Source organism: Melospiza melodia, chromosome 13 (genome assembly GCF_035770615.1).
Source record: "Melospiza melodia melodia isolate bMelMel2 chromosome 13, bMelMel2.pri, whole genome shotgun sequence".
Classification (NCBI taxonomy): domain Eukaryota; kingdom Metazoa; phylum Chordata; class Aves; order Passeriformes; family Passerellidae; genus Melospiza; species Melospiza melodia.
Window position 1 is genome coordinate 12,854,090 of NC_086206.1, and position 19,249 is coordinate 12,873,338.

General features: G+C 54.6%; 1 protein-coding gene and 1 long non-coding RNA gene across 8 annotated transcripts in view; one reads left to right on the forward strand and one right to left on the reverse strand.

Annotated features, from left to right (window-relative positions):
- The window catches only part of LOC134424211 (uncharacterized), a 317,859-nt gene that overhangs the window by 12,028 nt on the left and 286,582 nt on the right, over positions 1–19,249 (reverse strand). For 2 of the 6 annotated variants that reach the window (XR_010029372.1, XR_010029377.1), the window contains exons 1-3: positions 1,824–1,921; positions 1,145–1,200; positions 547–674 (exon numbers count right to left, since the gene is read on the reverse strand). This is a non-coding gene — a long non-coding RNA (uncharacterized LOC134424211). Of the gene's footprint in view, positions 1–546; positions 675–1,144; positions 1,201–1,294; positions 1,560–1,823; positions 1,922–19,249 lie in introns of those variants that run through there. The other 4 variants (XR_010029374.1, XR_010029373.1, XR_010029376.1 and 1 more) reach the window with 3 other exon arrangements.
- IRX5 (iroquois homeobox 5) lies at positions 3,905–7,320 on the forward strand. Of its 2 annotated transcripts, none has more exons than XM_063167550.1 (3): positions 3,905–4,212; positions 5,427–5,832; positions 6,080–7,320. In XM_063167550.1, exons 1-3 carry the CDS (start codon positions 3,964–3,966, stop codon positions 6,823–6,825), a joined length of 1,401 nt encoding a protein of 466 aa, XP_063023620.1. In that variant the 5' UTR covers positions 3,905–3,963; the 3' UTR covers positions 6,826–7,320. The 2 variants fall into 2 exon arrangements, with proteins under 2 accessions (XP_063023620.1, XP_063023621.1); XM_063167551.1 differs by having other exon boundaries at positions 6,083–7,320.

A 19,249-nucleotide genomic window follows, 5' to 3' on the forward strand; every position in this document is an offset into this window, starting at 1 on the left:
CATTCCCTGATTTATTAAGCCATTTTATGCTGTACCCTGTTTGCACAATCTAAATGAAATCATGCAAAAGAAACCAGTGTAGAAAAAACAAACATGCAAATTCAAATGTTGCCATATTTTGGGTCACGTTTTGTGCAGTATCTCAAATCCAAGTTCCTCTCATACTAAAAATCCTACTGGAGTCCAACTACTAAATTAACCAATGACCCTTTTAACAGCTTTGCAGGACCAACAGAACAGACTGAAGGCTATAAAAATAGGGACTTTAATTATTTATTTACAGAAGCGGAATCTAAATTCACATGCCTAAACTTAAATAACGTGAACAGTGCACAGTCAGACTGTAAATCTTTCCCGCTACTAAATAAGATTTTAAAGACAATCATTTTTTCTATTGCAATAACAATTTATCTTCAAAAAAATTATGAGAAAAATATACAGTCCAGAATTTTAATATCAACCTGCACTGCTATACCTTCATTGGCAGCTGCAAAATGCACAAACTCCTAATGCCAAGAACTCATTCATACCTTCAAATGCACGTACCTTCAGCAAAAATGCAGAGAACCAGCAAATGTATCCTCGAGCCCCACGTTTGTTCACAGCACTGATGAACAACATAAGAGTCTTGAAACAAACTTCTTATTTCCCTTCCAGCAAGTGGTTGAAAAGTCCTGCAAAGCAGATTAGTCTTAGGCTTTCACATTTTAATATGCTGCTATCAGAGGAAAAAGTTGCTGTGACTAGTCATTCAGTAAAGCTATCAATGTGCAAATAAAGCAGAAAATAGAGACATCCTTAAGAAATGAGTCTCAAATTTGATATAAAGTGAAGGTGACAACCACAGCAATAGAACTATAAACTAAATGTTTCAATATCTTGAATAATTATCTACAGTTCTTTTAAAACTGCAAAGAATATAATAGTGGCATAATGTAGTGAGAATGTCAGTTTGATAGGCACTTACAATCCTGACGGCATAAGAGTCCTATCACTACCGTTTATTAATCAGCTCTGGTATTATGTTTGCAAGGCATGAAAGTATGCATGAACTCACCACAGTTTCCAAAATGTATGCCTACAGAAGAAAGATTAGTGGAACATCAGAAATAAAGAGGGTAATTTTACATGACGTTAACCTTACCTCCTCTTCAAAAAAGTCAGATGCCATGGGAAGATGGTTAAAACTTCTACTTCTTCCTACAAAGAAAGGAGCACGGAAAAGCAGTTAGTTATTCTACTCACATATAAAATGAATGTTTAATGTATAAAACTTGACCAGATGATATCTCACTCTCTGAACAAGGGGGATTGTCAGAGGATTATGACAGAAGAGCTTTCGAGTGGAGAAAGAAATGCAGTGCTCCAGAGCGATCGCTATAATGAAGCCGGGGACAAATACCGGTGACACCGTGCAGTCGAAAACTGATGAAAGTGCACACCTGTGTGGATTGAGCATGTAAGGGAGCGTGCGAGCCGGGGACGGACCCGTCCCGTTTACCGGGGCAGAACCACATGGAGTTTAAAGAGACGAAATTCCGCACACCGCACATGAAAAAAATTAAATTAAAAATAATCAAAACAAAAACAAAACGGGGGGGCGAGGGAAACGCAAGAGGATAGTGGCGGGAACGGCCAGACCGAGCGCGGCTCGGCAGCAGCCGAGGAGGAGCCGAGCCCGGGGCGGCCCCGCCAGTCCCGCCCGGCGCTGCCGGGACCTGCGCGGGGCCGGGGCCGAACCGCGCCGCCCCTCAGGGGGCGCCCCGCGGCGGGGCAGCGCCGGCACCGAGCGCCAGAGCGGCCCCCGGGCCCCGCTCCCTCACCTCGGGCCCGGCTCAGCGCAGCCGGGCTGCCCCGGCCCGGGATCAGCACAGCCGGGTCGGGTCGGGCTCAGCGCAGCCGGGCCGCCCCGGGCCGGACCGAGCTCAGCGCAGCCGGGCCGTGCCGCTCCGGGCCGGGGGCGGCAGCCGCGGGCCGCAGCGCCTCCGCGCGCCGTCCTGTCAGCGCCGCCTCCGGACTCCGCCGCAACCGCGCCCGTGCTGCCGCCGCCCCTCCACACCCCGCGCTGAGGGACAGCTCCGCGGGCCCGTGGAAGAAGCGGAGCGCCCGCCGCTGGCGGGGGCACAGCCAGTCATGCGCCGGGACGGCCGGGGGCGGGCCTGGCGGGGCCGCGGCCTGATGGGTACTGTAGTGCAGGGCAGGGGACGGGGTTGACTTCGCTGTACGGCGGGCAGCGCCCGCCCCGCCGGCCTCGGTCCTGCCGCGTCCCCCCGAAGGCAGCGCGGACAGCGCGCCCTTCCCGCCCAGCCCCGGCTCTGCAGCGCGGCTGCTCGGCGAGTCCCAGCCTGCGCCCGGCTGGGGGCTGTGGATGCTGCCGCCGGGACGGAGCCCCGGAGAAGGAGGGAGGGAGGGAGGGAGGGAGGGAGGGACGCAGAAAGCGGGGCGGTGTCGGTGTCGCCTCCACGGCGACGCGGGGAGCTCCTGCCCCGGCCTGCCCGTTTTAAAACACAGCCCTGCTCCTCGCGTCTTCGCATACGTCCCGCGGGGGAACGCAGCGAGAGCATTAGGGTCGGGAAATGCAAAAGTTACAAAATAAAATTAATTCTGAAAATATAAATCTTATGCTATCTCCCCCTTCCCTCGACCGAGAAAGGCACGGCGGATCCCGATGGCAGGGGTCCGCGGCCGCTGGAGCAGCTCCTTTCCTCAACTGCAAGGGAAAAAATATGCGAGGAGGGAATAAATCGGGATATGTTTCTATTGAGAAATATATCTGGTGGAATCACAGGAGATTACATCTTCTGATCGGCAGGGATTTATCCCGGTTCATATGGTTTTAATCTGCTTTCGCCTCGACCCTTCATTGAGCCGAGGGCGGGGGGAGGATACCCGGTGTGTTCCTTAGATCCGCGGGCAAGCCCTCGCTCTGAGCGGTGTCTGCGGACCCATCTCAGCCCCCTCCGCTCCCCTCCGGATCGCCCTTCTCCTGCGGCTGGCGCTGGGAGTCTAAATCCGAGCCCTCCGCGAAGCTGATCCCCGCTCCTGGCCGGACCCCGCCGCCGCTCCGCCCGCACAGCCGCCGCAACAGGTCCGGTGGCGGGGTGGCCCCTGTCCCCGGGAGGGACCGGCCGAGCAGCCCAGGGACAGGGCTGCGGCTCTTCCCCGACGAAAACCTCCTTTTTTGTTAAGAAAATCAAAACTAACAGCACCAGCGGTCCGCCGTATATCCCACCTCCAATGATTTGGCGGAGGGAGGGGCAGGGGCAGAGAGCACGAGGAGGGGTGGCTGTGAAGAGGGGGAGCCGGGCGGCTAATAAATCTTATTAAAGATCTATTTTTTTTTTTCATATACTGATTGGCTTGCATTCCGGCGCAACGCGGCTCCGCACGGTATTTAGCACATGCAGAAAGTTGGAGCTGATCTTAAATGGCTCGGAGGTGACTGCAATCCAGGAGCCGGCGCACTTGAGCCTCTAAGCGCTGGGGAGGGCCAGGGAAGCGCGGAGCCCTCCCGCTGGTTGGGCCCGGCCGCGGCAGCCCAGCGGGGTCCTGCCAGTCCTTCCACTGACAACACCCCGCGAAGGAGGAGCCTCGCCGGGCCGCGCTGAAGGCGTCAGGAGCTGCAATTTCCAACTTAGCATCTTGGCAGGACCCTTCGGAAAGCGAGAGCGAGGAGGAAGAGGGGAAAAAAAAAGCCCCCCAGTGCAAGGGGGAGAGAGAGAGAAAGAGAGGAGGGGGGGAGGGAAAGAGGGGAAAGCGAGGGGGGGAGAAAAAGGAGGAAGCGGTGCCCGGCTGCAGGCGAAAGCGGAGCAGCAGCCCCGGCGCAGAGCAAGGTGCCGCCTCTGCCCAGCTGGCGAGGGCGGAGAGGCGCCCGCGAAGCCCCGGCCGCAGCCGCCCCAGCCCGGCAGCGCGGCGGCTCCCTCCCGGCGCCTTGGGCTCCCGGGTATATGTGCGCGCCTGGCCATGTCGTATCCTCAGGGTTACTTGTACCAGCCGTCAGCGTCCTTGGCTCTCTATTCCTGCCCGGCGTACAGCACCAGCGTGATCTCCGGACCCAGGACCGATGAACTTGGGAGATCTTCTTCGGGCTCCGCTTTTTCCCCTTATGCCGGATCTACCGCCTTTACCGCCCCTTCCCCGGGTTACAACTCCCACCTCCAGTACGGCACCGACCCGGCCGCCGCCGCCGCCGCCGCCTTCACTTCCTACGTGGTAAGAGCAGCCGCGGGCAGCCGACACCGCGCCGGGCACGACGGCATCCCGTGGGCGCCTGTCCCCCCCTCCCGGGCCTGCTTTTTGTTCCCATTTTATTTTTGAGATCTCGGGGACAAAAGGGAGCGCGGCTCACCGCCTCGCCGCCCAACTTTCCCGCATCGCCGCCGTGCCCTGCCTCACACTGTTGCTGGCGGCAGCGGCGGGCAGGGCCGGGCGCGGGGGGAGCCGCCGGCACGGCCCGGGTGAGCAGGACCATGGCAGGCGGGAACCGGTTTCATTCCCTTAAAAAAAAATATTAAATGTGTAAAAACCACCAATCATAATTCTGCAACAATTAGCTTGTTGCGATTGAAAAGGGAATGAATTCAGGAAGGGTCGGCGATGGGAGAAATCCGGGTGATAAATCCAGGCAACTTTCCCCTGCCCGGCGATAATTAGGCTTAAATATTGCAGAGCTCTAATCCCATGGCCGCGAGCTGCTCCGCGGGGCTGCGCGGGGAAGGGAAGGGGAAGGCAGGGCACTGCGCCGCCCTGCGCGCCCGCGGGGCACCGCGGGGCCAGTGCGAGTGCGGGACATCCACACCGCAGGGCTGCGGCCACAGCCAACGCCCCTCAGTTCCCCCCAAAACCCGGCAACTTTGGCTCAGCTTCTCCTCTCTGTTTAGGGCAGAGTTTTACAGTTCCTTCTTTCTTTTTTCTGTATCCTTTTCTTTTGCCTCTTTATTTTTGCCCTTCTTCTCCCCCCTTTTTGTTTCTCTTTTATCTTCTTTTCTTCTCTCTTTTCTTCTTGCTTTTATTTTTTCCTCCTCCCGTCCCTGGGCAGGGAGGAGCGGCCCAGCCCGCCTGGGCCCGGCAGGTTGTCTGCCGCGATCTCAGGGCGGGGGGAAGGCTCCGGTCCCCCTGCCGCTGTCAGCCCCCACGCCGCGCTGCCCACTTGCTTTTCCGCTCCTGCATTTGGGGGAGAGCCGCTGGATCGCTGCAAGCAGCCGGCGGTCTCCTGGGCTCGGAGACTACGGGCCCCGGAGAGCCCCCAGGGCCCTTCCTCCCGGGAAAGAACCGGGGGACAAGCCGGGCAGGGCCCGGCGCCGGGGGAGAGGCGGCGGGGCGCGGGCAGGGGCTGCGGGCAGGCCCTGGTGCTGCCTTTGCCCTGTCATTGCCGCCCCGCGGCCGCTGACCTCGCCCCGCCGGGCCGCTGTCCCCTCTCTCCCCAGGGCTCGCCCTACGACCACACGCCGGGCATGGCCGGTTCCCTGGGGTACCACCCGTACGCGGCACCGCTCGGCTCCTACCCCTACGGGGACCCCGCGTACCGCAAGAACGCGACGCGGGACGCCACGGCCACCCTCAAGGCCTGGCTCAACGAGCACCGGAAAAATCCCTACCCCACCAAGGGCGAGAAGATCATGCTGGCCATCATCACCAAAATGACCCTCACCCAGGTCTCCACCTGGTTCGCCAACGCGCGGCGGCGGCTCAAGAAGGAGAACAAAATGACCTGGACCCCACGAAACCGCAGCGAGGACGAGGAGGAAGAGGAGAACATCGACCTGGAGAAAAACGACGAGGACGAGCCCCAGAAACTGGAGGAGAAGGGGGACCCCGGGACTCCGGACACAGGTAGGACAGCGGGCCCGGCGGGGTCAGCGCGGCCGCGCCCTCGGGGCTGCCCCGGCGCGGTGCGGCGGTGTTGGGGCGGCCTGTTCCCCCGAGCGTGCGGCCGGGGCGGGGGGAGCCGGCGGGCAGCGCCGCGGGCCTGGCCACGGCGGGGACCGAAGGGTGGGCGGCGAAGTGGGTGGGCGGGTTTGGGGGCGCAGGGCGAGACCGAGAGCTGCCCCCCCATCCCTGTCCTTTCTCCCCCTACCAGGAGCGGCGGATCCCAAGGCAGCGCCGGGCAGCGAGCGCCTCCAGGAGTCCCCCGGCCCCCGGGAGGCCGAGAGCGGCCTCAGCGACTCGGATTGCAAAGAGCTGGCGGAGGAGCGCCTCGACGGGCCGCCCGTCCCCCACAAGGCGCCCGGCGCTTCCCCGCTGGGACCGTGTCCGGCGGGCCGCGAGGAGCCCCCGCCGTACCGCCCGCCCTCGGCCGCCGCCGGGCCGCCGCACGCCGCCGACCTGCACCCGCTGCTGCCCGCCGCCACCGGCGCCTCCGTCATCCACTCGCCGCAGCAGGCGGCCCTCGCCAAGCCCAAGCTCTGGTCGCTGGCCGAGATCGCCACCTCGGCGGACAAGGCGAAGGAGGCCGGCGGCGAGGCGGCGCCCCCCGGCCCCGCCGTGCTGGGCGGCAGCGGCCCGTCCCGCTCGCCGCCGCGGCCGCGCTCGCCCGCCGCGCAGTGCCCCTTCCCCAACGGGGCGGTCCTGCCCCGGCCGCTCTACTACACGGCGCCCTTCTACCCCGGCTACACGAACTACGGCTCCTTCGGGGCCCTGCACGGGCACCCCGCCGGCGGCCCCGCCGCCGCCGCCCCCGGCGCCCACTTCAATGGATTAAATCAGACTGTCCTCAGCAGAGCCGAGAGCCTGGCTAAAGACACTAAAATGATCAGGAGCCAGTCCCAAGTAGACCTTTGCAAAGACTCACCTTACGAACTGAAGAAAGGTATGTCCAACATTTAATATCGGCTTCTCCTCCCTATCCCCTCCTGGGACTGTGGTTTTGTTCCTTTTTTTTTTCTCCCCTTTTTTAATTTATTTGAGAGAAATAATAAATTGCTTTGGCAGTTATTTTTCCAGTACCAAAAGAAAAACAAAACAAACAGAAAAAGACCAGCTCCCCCCTCCCTCCCAGCCCCTCTTCAAAAGTTTATAGAGTCTATTTGAAATGGCTGGTGGAAACCGCCCAGAAATGTCTTAAGCAAGTGAAAAGCAAACGAGTGACACGCTCTCTCTCACACACACAAAGAAGAAAGATTTGTATTAAATCTTATTCTGTATATTTAATGTAGCTTTTTTGTATTTAAATTGATAATACAGTATCTTTGAAGTAAATTATGAAATCAAGACAACTGTACAGGCATTAATGTTGTTTTCGTAATATAAATATATACATTTCTGTGTCTTTTTCCGAATTGTTTCATAGTTTTAAAATATATATATACAAGTTTAATTTAATTTTTTATGCCTATTGTTTTTTTTTCCTTGGGTGTGAGTTAAACTATAATGCAAAAACGAGACAAAAAAAGGAAATAGGTTATACGTATTAGATTTAAAAAAACCCAAACCTGCAGCCGCCTTTGTAAAATGCAAATATTTAATTAAAAGAGATTTTTAACAGAATCAAAACCACTCTCTTTTTGCAACGGGCAGATACGTGCATAGCTGCGGAAAAACAAAAGCATATCTTAAAAGAGACGCGGGGCTCCATTTAGGACCTCTCAGTAGTACCTGAAGCCTTTTTGGAAGTGGCAGGAAATTTTTAAGAGGTCGGGGGGCTCCGGAGGCGAGAGCCGCCCGCGGGGCCGGGACAGGCGAGCGGCGGCGGCGGCGGGACGGGGCCGGGAGCGGGAGGGACGCTGTTCCCAGAGGTGAAGGCTTAAATCAGGCCACGCACAAAAGCACTTGTTAGAAACACCAAATCGAAGCGCAGTCCCATCTTTTAACCTAATTACTTCCAATCAGTGTCGTGTTTTATGCAAAGCAATCAGCTGGTGAACTTTGCTAATGAGTTCGATTTTCTGCCAGATTTAGCCCGCGTCGCTGCAGCGGCGGTGCTGCGGCGGCAGCCGGGGCTGCCCGGGCGAAGGCGCTCGGTGCGGCGGGGGCGGCCGCGGCCCCTTTCCCTTTGCCTCTGCCGTGTCCCGCTGCCCGGCCCCGCTGGCGGCCCCGCGGCGCCCGGCCCGCGCTCCGGGGCGCTGCCGGCGGGGCCCGGGGCGCGCAGCCCCGCGCAGGGCCGGCCGCGGGCGCGGTGCTCCCGGCGCTGGCAGGTAGGTGTCACACTCGGCCCGGCTTTGGCTCCCGCCGCCCGCTCGGCCGTGCGGGAGTCCCGCGGGGCCGCGCTCCGCTCCGCGCTGAGGCCGCAGAGCCGCGGCCGGTGTGGGACAGGCGCCGCGATCCCGGGGCAATGCCACCGGAAATCCCTCGGGTGCGGGGACAGAGAGCGCCCCGAGCCCCCCCGCTCCGCAGCCCCAGCAGGGGGAAGCGGTCCCCGAGCGGATTAGGGGCTCCCCAGCGCGGAACCCCCAAGCAAAAGTCAGTTCCCGCTCGTGGGGCTGCCCCAGCAGCCCGGGTGCCCTGCACAGAAATAACGGCGAGAACTGCTCCAGCACTGCGGGAACGGGTCCCTCCTTGTGCAGTGTGCATTTTGGGGTGTCAGCTGTACGCTGACATCCACACTGCTGATGTGATGGGAGTATGACTGGGACCTCTGGGGCTGGTGCCGAGACACCCCTCCGTTTGCTTGGATTTTTTTTTTCTTTACGAGTCAGATAATTATTTTGCAATCTCCTCAACTTTGTCAGAGCCATTTATTAGCTGTAACAGGTTTATTCATGCATATTTACATTTACGGGAATTTAAACAGTAGTTTGTATTTTGAGTTTTAAAGATGTTCTCTTGGTTATACGATTTTTTGTAGATAATTTGGTTTAAAATCAAAATTGTTTCAACTGAACGTGCAAAGAATCAAATACTCTTGGGATAATAGTATGTTATTTTTCCATTCTCTTAATGCTAAATGATTTTTTTTTTAAACGCTCGAATTCCTCCGTTGGGTATTTCATTTCCAGTCAGTGAGACCTGCAGGAAGGAGTATTTTTTGCACAGCAGTAAGCTTTACTGGACTCACCTGCCTTGTTTAAAACGGGACAAAGTTCTGGCGGCGAGGGGCAGGGTAGCGCTGGCCCGGGCAGGATCAGCCCCGTTGTGAGGGTTTGGAGGCAAAGCGGGGCCGTGCCGGCCCCGTCCCCCGGCGGGGATCGCCTCCGGCGGAACTCGGGGAAACTCCCCGGCCCCTGTGCCAGAGGGAGCGACAGAGCCCCTCAGGACCGCGCTCCCCAGACAACAGGTTCCGCAGAGGAACGACTAACCTCAAAATAAATAGGTTTCAATTATTCATCTAGCTATGGATTTTTTTTTTGAATTGTCGCGCTACCTTTCCACAGCTGATCTTCCGATCTCTGAAAAAGCTATTTTGCAAAGCAGCTTAGGAGTTTCGCTCGTTCAAAAGCCTTATTCCTTATACTCAGGGCTATTCTGAATAGGTCTATTAGCGATCTCAATACGGTTTTCGTTTGATGTATAAATTCCTAAGGGAATTAACCGTTTCCTTTAGGTTGCAGCCTGTCGCCTATTTTAAACCATAACTATTATTGTAACCCAAACGATTTCATACAACAATTTTATTCATCACCCTTTTCCCCTGCCACAGGAGATATACTGTATAGCCATTCTTTAACATAAGCCCGAATTTACCAGTTTCTTTCCCGTAACAGAGTAGGGGGGAGGGAGCAGCATTCGCCTTTTTTGCCTCTGGCATGTTAATTTGTTGTTTAAAAAAGAAAAAAAAAAAAGACATGAGGATATATTAAAATAAAAATAACGCCTGCTGCCAGTTAGAGCTGCCGTAGGTTACTCGGGAGCAGCCGGGAGCGACTCTCCCGCTGGGAGCGGAGCCCTCCCGGGCCGCGGCTGCCCCGCGGAGCTTTGGGGAGCGAGGGCTTCGCTGCCGCTGCGAAGTGCTTTTTGGGCAGCTGAGGGGGAAGAGAGGGGATGGAGGTGGGCTTCTCCAGCCGGGCTTTCATCAGCTCGCCTGGCAGCAGGTGCTTGCCCAGGGGTGCAGGTGGGAACGGCCCAAGCTCCGCTCCCGGAAGAAAGCGCTGGCCCCTTTCCATGCCCGCTCCCTCCCCTTGCCGTCCCGGGCCCCACGGCACGGCCCTTGCTGGGGCGGGGGCGCCGCGACCCCTCCGCTGCCCGGGTGGAGCGGCGCAGGTGGCAGCGGGGCCGCCCTGTCCCGCAGGTGACAGTCCCACGTCCCCCCAAAACCCCCCAGCGCGGCCGACAGGCGTGGTGGCGCGGCTGGCCCGGCTGGGCCCACAGGGACAGCTCAGCCCCCAGGTCCCGACCGCGGGCCGAGGATCCGGGACCCCAGAGGAGACAAGCGGGGCTCCCGGCGGCAAGCGGCACTCGCCGGGCAGGGAGCGCAGCTCCCCTCGTGGAGCCGGGGCACGTTCCCCTCCTCGCCCGTCCCAGCCAAGCGCCCTGACCCCGGGGAAGGATGAGGCTTCCCCGGGGAAAGCCAGGCAAGTGTCCCGAGGTCAGGCGTGCCCGTTCCGATGGGCCTACCGACACCTCAGCGCGCCCGGGATGAGGGACCGACCCCAGGTGGACTGCGAGCCCAGGGCTGCAGCCACTGCTCCCATCCATCCCAGCCACGGCGAAATTCTCTCAGTCCTGGAAGCAGAGAGACAGAGCTGGGGGTGCGGCCCAGCACAGCCCCCTGTACCTCCAGCCCCGATTCTCAATCGCGAGGACGGAGGGCGAGAGAGGCGGGGAGCCTGGCGCAGCCCTGCTGCTTCCTCCTTCACGCTTAAAAACAAAACAAATCCTAATTTAGACCCTCAACACCCCGGACCGTGTTTACATCCCCCCCGCTGCTCTCCCCGCGAGTGTTGCCTTTCCAATTGTCACGATTAACCTACGGGGCTCCCGCTCGGCGCGGAGCCTCCGCCGCGGCCGGGACGGCGCGGTCGCGTCTAATTGGCTTATTGGAGCTCCCGCCGCACACCTCCCCCGCCCCGGCGAGAGGTTCTGAGCAGCATCTTCTCCTGCCCTGCCTAGGAAGTACGCGAAAGCCCCTCCGCCAAGAAAACACGGGAAATCACACGGTCAGCAAGTTTAAAGGAGACGAATAAAAAAATATCACGGGGGTTTGCAGAAGGGAAAAGTACAGGAACTTCAACGCAAAACTAAGACGAGTTTAGAAAAACAAAAACAAAAAACAAAAACGAAAGAAAACAAAGGAAAATTCGTCCCCACGGCCCGGTCCGGCCGGCGCCCAGCGCGGGTGCGCAGCCGCGGGTATTCCTCAGCCGGGGTGCGGTGCGCCGGGCTCCGCGGTGTTCCGCCCGGCTCCGCGGGGTTCCGCCCGGCTCCGCGGAGTTCCGCCCGCCCCAGCAGCAGCAGCCTGGCTCGGGCCAGGCTTGGAGCAGCACGGGAGTGCCGGGGAGCCCGCCCGCCCCCCTCACCATCCCCCTCCCGCTCCCCTCTTTCTGTAACCTGCCACGATTATTAGTAAGGACATCTGTGGCTGGCAAGGGAACAAGTGTTACCAAAACCAGAACCGGCTGTTTTTCCAAATGAGCAATATGTTAATTCCTCATCCCCCCTCTGGTTTCTTTAAAACCTGGCACAAATACATCAATGGCGGAGAATAAGGAGCCTTTGCAGAGAACAAGTGGCAGTTTTGAATTTACCTTTTGTGTGCGCCTCAGATGCAATCTTGAGGCATTTTTTCCCTTCTCTCCCACAGAAAAAGAGTGTTAATCTGCCCTATCTTGGGACCCAAAAGGATTGGAGTGGAGTAGATATTCACTGGAATCACATAGGGGAATAAGGGTCTTGCTTTATTGAATCATCAAATCCCAGGAATGAAGCTCTTAATTAATTATGGGTGCTAAAAATTCAGGCCAGCTGTTTCTTTTTACTTGGCTCTGACAGAGAAAGACAAAGTCTACATCGAGATCTTCTAAGGCGCATTCAGCATAAATCAGCGCCCTCGGCGGCGCTCCTGGCCGCGGCGCGACCCGGCGGTGACAGATGGCGCATTGTCCCCGCATTCCTCCACCGCGCCTCCGCGGGCGCGGAAGCGGCCGCCCGGCGGCGCGGCCCGACTCAAACCGGGAACCTTTCTCTGCCAGGGAAAGGGTTCGCCCGGGACCGGGAGGGACGAACGGGCCGCGCCTGGCCGAGGTGCGGGCCCTGCCCGACGGGGCGGCCGCGGCAGAGGCTCCTGCGCAGGCTCTGCCTTTTCTTGCCCGAGAGCGCTCCGCAGGCGCCTCCTCCGCCCCCGGCAGTCCCACAGCGCCGTTCCCAGTCCCTGCCTCTGCTCCGAGGCTGCGGCTGGAGCCCCGGCACCCTAAGGCCTCCTCGGCCTCCCTCGCTGCACCCAGCACCCTCGGCGATACCTCCGCGGGACCACCTAGCGCTGGAGCGAGGGCCCCCAACATGGGCCCTTCTGCTTTTCTCCCGAAGGCAGAAGCGTTTCCCTGCGCGGCCGCAGAGTCCCCCGGGAGGGCTGTGCCGGGCTCCGCAAGGGGCGGGAGGCAGCGGGGTCGGAAAGGCGCGGAGAGCCGCGCAGGAGGTGCCGAGAGGTCACCTGCATCCCGCTCTCCGTCCCCTCTTTTGGGGGGCGGCCGCGTTCGCTCAATGCCCGGCACTCAACGGGAGCAACCCGCGCTATTTTCACGGCCAGTTTGCGGGCGAGGGGCTGCCCGAGCCACTCTCGCCTCCTCCCGCACTTTTGTGCCAGGGAAATCTCTGCGGGTTCGCCTCGGCAGGGCCGAACTCGGGAGGCTGGTGCGGGGATGCTTAAGCGACTCCCCGGGTTCGTACCCCGCCGGGCGCTTCCAGCCTCCTCAGCCGAGGATCCCTTCACCTCCAACTACCAGAAAATAAATGTCCTCCACACGGCGTTACTCATCTGTTATAATTAGAGCATGTGCGAACTCGCAGCGTGCCGGGAGCCCGGCTCGGGTTGATGCAGGCACTTGTGCAATAACCACCTCGTTGTGCCGTGGCGCGGGCAGCCCGGCAAGGGCCGGCTGGGGCCGCATCCTGCCCCGAGCCCGGCCCGGCTCGCCCCTGCGTCCGCGACGGCAAGGGAGCGGCATCGTCCTGATACCTCTTTTCCCCCGAAATTGGCTCTTATTTGCCTAAAGCCAACCACAGACCTCTCCACGCTCATGGCTGATGGATGCAAATGTAAATGTGCACTTATTTAATTGGATCAGGTCCCAAGATAAAAGAGATAAACGGCTCCCAGTTTGCCAAGTTATTTTCAGAGGCATGCAGTGATGTGTGGAGGGAAAGTTAATGAAGAGGAGAAGAGACACACTGTACTTAAAATACCTCAGGTCTAGACTCGGGGAGAGGGAAGCACCGAGCTCCGCCGCTGCGGACCGGCGGGGGCTCCGCAGAGCCCGGCCCGGCCGCAGGGACCGCACGTAGCTCCTCGCCCGAGCCGCGGCGGGCGGGGGGAGGCTGCGCCCTGCGTGGCAATTAATGCTCTTCCCCTCTTCCCTCCACCAAAATTGTTCTCCGTTCCTGCCCGTCTCCCCTTGTTCCTCCCCGTGTTCTACATCCGTATGCATGAGACATTAACAGACGGTTATTGATACAAACATAGTTTTTGTTGCTAAAGGCCTTCCAAAACAAATTCTCCGGCTGAATGCCAATGTATGCATGTTGGCTGGTGACAGCTGATTAGTGAAATGATTTACGGCCAAGTTAAAAAAAAATGATACTGTCAAAGGCAGCAATTTGAAAAAAAGATAAGACGGTACAGCCTCAAGGCTTCCCACTGTAAAGCCACCCAACAAATCTAAACCTACACTACAAATACCTGAAACACTCAAGGAATCAATTGGTCGCAGATTAAATACAGTCTGTATTCTGACTCGCCCTGGTAATCTGTAACTCTCCACAGGAGCAGCCCCTCGATTTATGCCTCCAGCCTCACCTGCGGCAGGGCTGGCTCCTGCCCGAGCTGCCCTGCCGGCCTCCCAGCATCCCTGCAATCGGAGACTTAGGCCTCCTTTTTGTTTCAAGACTTTTTCTCTCATTAATTGATTAAAAAAATCCCCCTTCCCTCATTTCTCTGTAGCTCTTCTTCATAAAGAAAGCTTTTGCTCTGCAATAAAGTAAGAGACTTTGATCCCAGATCATCCTCTTAGGCCTTCCAGCTGAAATCAGCGGAGAAACTATGTGGAGTTATTGTTCGCACTTGCTGCACTTCTGATTCAGAAAGGGCTGATTTATTAGCTTGTCAAGGGAAGCATTGTTCAGGAAGGCAATCAAAAAGCACTTACCTAGCTAAACTAAAATTACTGCCTTTTCAGTGGCTAATTTGTATAACTCCCATGGAGGAACTTGGGTAGTGTTTGATGAGGCATAAAATGATGATTAATGAATTTATTGGCCTGCTGCTCATCAAATAGGAGTAGTATATCTTTCCTCTATTGGGCATTGGGTCTAATGCTACATGTCTGTGTAAAGCAAGTCCAATATGATCTCTTTTTTAGCCCCCTTTTAACCCCCATGACCTGAAGAATATCACCGTGTAACAGAGGCAACATCAGGGGACTGCAAAGACAAAGAGCCCGTTTGATAAAACGCTAAATGAGAAATGCGAGGAAAGTTGCTGCAGGGACAGATCTGCTCAGTTTTCGGCTTTCAATCACTTTGACTACTGAAGTGGGAAGAATGTAGAAACTAGATAAAGTGTGAGAAGCGAAAAGAAAATGATAAAACAGTTTTAACTTTCATAAAGGATCCAGCCAAACAACTTCATTGCTACTTGAAAGAACGAGCGAGTGCGGGAAGTGCTGGGATTCCCGAGCAATCAGGCATGCTGCAGCACCTCACCACCCATGCACCACCCTGTGCATGGAGACACGGGGAAGATGCCCCCAAAGTGGCCATATCCAGGTTACTGGTATGCCAGATTACTGGCATGTAACCTGGTTACTGATACTCTGATCAGATTTGGTGCAACCATTTTGAGCTCATACATTTTATGTCCTTTTTCCTCCATCTTTCTCCTCTGCTCGGTGTTTAATGCTCAAATCACTGTTTTGGGGCTAAGGGCTTCTGAGAGAAACTGCTTACCTTCTCCCTTTTAAAACCCCTAAATACTAGGGCCCTAATACTAAATTAATTGTGATTCACTGCCCACCTGGATACAGATGTGACTGACAGGGTATCTTATGCCCTACACATTGCTGCTTTGAACAGGTTGAGACCCCCAGAAGATCAGAAATGTTGCCGATATTTTCAAAAACTTGTTAAAATAAGTTTTCCTGAGATTTGGAGTCAGAGATCTTCTCAGGAATGAGTCAATTTAGCTCTTAGCTTCCCTGCACAGTTCCCTGTTCCTGCAGCTCTGAAGCCTGTAGAGAGATCTGCGGCTTGCACGTCTCCCAGCGAAGCTGCACATGCCTTATCTGGAGCCTGTTGCCAAAAAGGCAGCGTGTCTCATTACCTTTTGAGGTTTCTCAGAAGTACCCTCAGGCCTGTGTGTCAGCAGCCCACCGTGCTGAAGACTGAGAAGGTGCAAGAACATTTTGCAGAACTGCTGATGTGATCAGTCCTTGCTGGATGATGTGATGTTTCAGGCTCCCATAAGGCCCAGAGGAGCAGGAAATGGTAACGTGGGGGTACCTGGCAATCCCAGCAGCCTGTCTTCCCCCTCTGCACCTTCCCTTTGTGCTCTGCATGCAGAGCCAGAGCACAGCCTGCTCTGCCCTCCTTCAGAGGCGACTCAAGAACTGAAAGCAGGCTGTAGATGATCCTTTCTTTTGCTCTCTTGTGTTACAATGCAGTCTCTTCTATATTTTTTTTCTTTCCATGACCTGTTCTGTTATGGGCTGTATTAGATTATGTTTCTGGAAAGCTGCTTGGGAATTGACTGAGTCAAGTCCAGATCTCAGCCCAGGAAGGCAGGAAAATTGCTCTCCTTAATATTAAGGGACTTTAGCTCATATTTTCTGAGAAATTCTTAAATTTGGCTGTTCCATATTAGATAAGAACTGTGATTTCAAACATTCTTGTTTGCAAAATACAAGGAATGTAGCAAACCAAGAATTTTTCATTTTTCAGATCTGTTTAGAAATAGTTTCTGGAATGGTAAAAGGAATATAATCCTGACCAATCTTTACTTCATCAAAACAAAACTTTCCTGAGAAAACACACTGGCTTCCTTGACAAAATGAAAAAGGCACCCACCTTATGTTAACAAGATCAGAAAACATTTATTTTCATTCTACCAATTGGTATTTGTCTGAGACACTTTTAGCTGAAATGATCCTCTGGAAAATAATGTTTATAAACATCCTTGAACAAATAGCACTCTCCTGACACAAGCCTACCATCAATGTACCTCTCAACAAGTTTTATCTACAAGTCCTTGACTTGTGACTGCTTTTACAAAGGCTCTCTGTTCATTAGCAATTTAAGGTCACTTTAAGTACTTGTGTCATGAACACACAGCACAGCCATAAAATATATGTATTAAATGCCAGCTGCATTAATATAGGGGTTTATTTTCCTCCACTTGGCTCCCCAAAGCAACATGATCTTACACATTGATGAAAAAAGACGTAGTTATATTTGCATAATTACAGCAATATTGTAGGTCTTTAGTGCAATAGACCTAAGAGGCTGATTTATGATTAAATATGTATGGCTAAAAGTTACCATGCTGGGTAGTGTGCATAGCATTAGACAATGACAGTTTTGGGACATAATTGCTTTAATGTGGGCAATTAAGACTAAGTGCATGTGATTTTAGTGTCTGCCCTACATTCCTCTGAATGATTACAATGATCAATACACATGATTTGTAAGTCGCTTCCTATTGATCGAATGGTAAAATGTTTGACCTTCCTTTGAGGAAGTAATTTGCTAAATTATGACACCACGTAAAGTCTTTCTTGGTTCAGAGGTGAGGGGTAATGGTGCTCAGAATTAGAAAAAAATAAAATAATTTTTCCCCCTTTTCCTGAAAGTCAGTCTCTGTAATGTCTCCACCAATTTGCTGACTTCACCTGTGGAGGGAGGAGTCTGACACATTCCTATTTGAAAACAGGGAAAAAAAGGGAAAAATCAAATTGCAAACCCATTCCATGTTTGCAAGAAATCCTCTTCATGAACTTTATCAGTTTACTCTATGCCAAATCATGAGGAAGTTCTGGACCACAAGATCTCTGCAAGCATCTGGAGAAGAATGTGCAGCAGCAAAGTTGGGGAGCGGAGCACCCGGTGAGCGCCGTGAGCAGCTGGGACACGTGGCACGGCTCCCTGGGCTGCCTGCCAGGCCTGATTTAGCTCTGCATGCACAGGACCAAACAGCCTCCACTATATCACATTAGCAGGTACGAAAAGCAAACCAACAGTGTTCATGAAAACACATTAGCCAATGAACAGTAACTCAGTTACAGCTGAGGACCTTCCTTCCAGGCCAGCATTGCCATCCTAAATGCACACAGTTGCAAACTAGATGAAAAGTAGTAGACACCAATGTGTCCTGTTCCAGGGGTTCACAGAATCACAGACTCAACTAGGTTGGAACAGACCGTTGAGATCATGGAATCCAACCGATGACCAAAAACCACCTTGTCAACCAGACCATGGCACTGAGTCCCACATCCAGTCTTTTATTAAACATCTCCAGGCACAGTGATTCCACCATCTCCTTGGGCAGCCCATTCCAATGCTCAATCACTCATTTTATGAAGAACTTCCTAATGTCCTAAAGCCTAAACCTCCCCTGGAGCAGCTTAAGGCTGTGTCCTCTTTTCCTGTCATTGGTTTCCTGGGAGAAGAGGCTGCCCCCACCTGGCTGCATCCCCCTGTAGAGAATGATGAGGTCTCACCTGAGCCTCCCCTTCTCCAGGATGAACACCCCAAGCTCCTTCAGCCATTCCTCACAGGATTTGTGTTCCAGACCCCTCACCAGCCTTGCTGCCCTTCTCTGCATGTGTTTGAGCAGCTCAACATTCCTCCTGAACTGAGGGACCCAGAACTGGACACAGCACTCAAGGCACAGCCCAACCAGTGCCAAGCACAGGGGAGGAATCACTGCCCTGCTCCTGCTGGCCACACCATTCCTGATACAGGCCAGGAGCCATTGGCCTTCTTGGCCACGCAGGCACCCTGCTGGCTCCTGTTCAGCCTGCTGTCCAGTCTCCACACTCTGTCTCAGAGACAAGCCTTCCCAATACAATCCACTCTTCCTGCACTAATGCTCCAGCATCAACGCACTGGCCTCACCATGGCCAGAATGCTCCAGCAGCCTGTGCAGAGTTGCAGTTGCCTGTGCAGATCAGGCTTCAAACTTCAGTGCTTCTCCACCTTACCCAGAACTGGGGCACCCTCAACCTCCCATGCTGTGCTCAGCCTCCCCCTTCCCCCAGCTCCTGCCTTCCCAGTCCAGCCTAGGTGAGGAAAGTAGCTGGAACCCAGCTACAACATGCTCACTTCCACACTGCTGGCAAAGGCAGTGTAATGGACTACAAGGACAGAGACACTTAAAAATGATGATGAAGATGAAAACATACCACAAATCATGTAGCTAGCAAGAAACATCCTATTTACTGGCTGTTGTGCCAAGCACACACACCGTAACACAATGTCCCACTCTTAAATCCTTTCCGTAAGGAGAAGACAGCATCAAAGAGTTCATAAATTTCCTAAAACAGCCGTACTGAACAATGAATTAAACTACAAAGCAGTTGGAATTCCTGGTTAGAAAAAAGTTCAGTCAGACAAAGGGCTGACTTGTTGGAAAACTGAAGGTAAATCTGTTTGCCAGATCTAAGAGGACAGGCCCTCCTGGAGCTCACTAGCCACTGCTGAAACATCCTTGGTGGAATTCCTTTTCCTTCTAACCACAGATGATGCTTGGACACCAGGTACAGACAGACTTTCTGGGATGAACAGGACTGCTCTGAAAGTCGACCTTTCCCCACCTCTAACTCTATGCCAGTCCTATGCCAGGAGTGAAGTGTATGACTCCAAACCATAATCATCTTGTATCTAGATTTTGAACATTCCTTTTGGGTTCCTTCCAGGGTCTTAATGACCCTCACAGAGACTTAGAGGTTTCATTTTTAAGAAATCTTACAGACCAATGTTGTTAAGACTACACAGTTTACTATAGTCACTCTTAGCTGCAATTAAAAAATCCAAACCTAAGATACAGCCATGGATAAAGACTAAATAGATAATTTTACACTCAAATTTCCATTTTCCTATTCATGGTATCATGCCCTTGGCAGTAATCCGTTCTAAACAACTTCCCATGCAACTCTAGCCTTTGGTCCTATTT

What these genes read in the sequence shown, in the direction of transcription:
- IRX5 (XM_063167550.1), top strand. Translation starts at nt 3,964, where the DNA reads ATGTCGTATCCTCAGGGTTACTTGTACCAGCCGTCAGCGTCCTTGGCT. An exon ending in CCGCCTTCACTTCCTACGTG is followed by an intron (nt 4,213 to 5,426) that starts GTAAGAGCAGCC and finishes CTCTCTCCCCAG; the next exon opens with GGCTCGCCCTACGACCACAC. An exon ending in CCCCGGGACTCCGGACACAG is followed by an intron (nt 5,833 to 6,079) that starts GTAGGACAGCGG and finishes TCCCCCTACCAG; the next exon opens with GAGCGGCGGATCCCAAGGCA.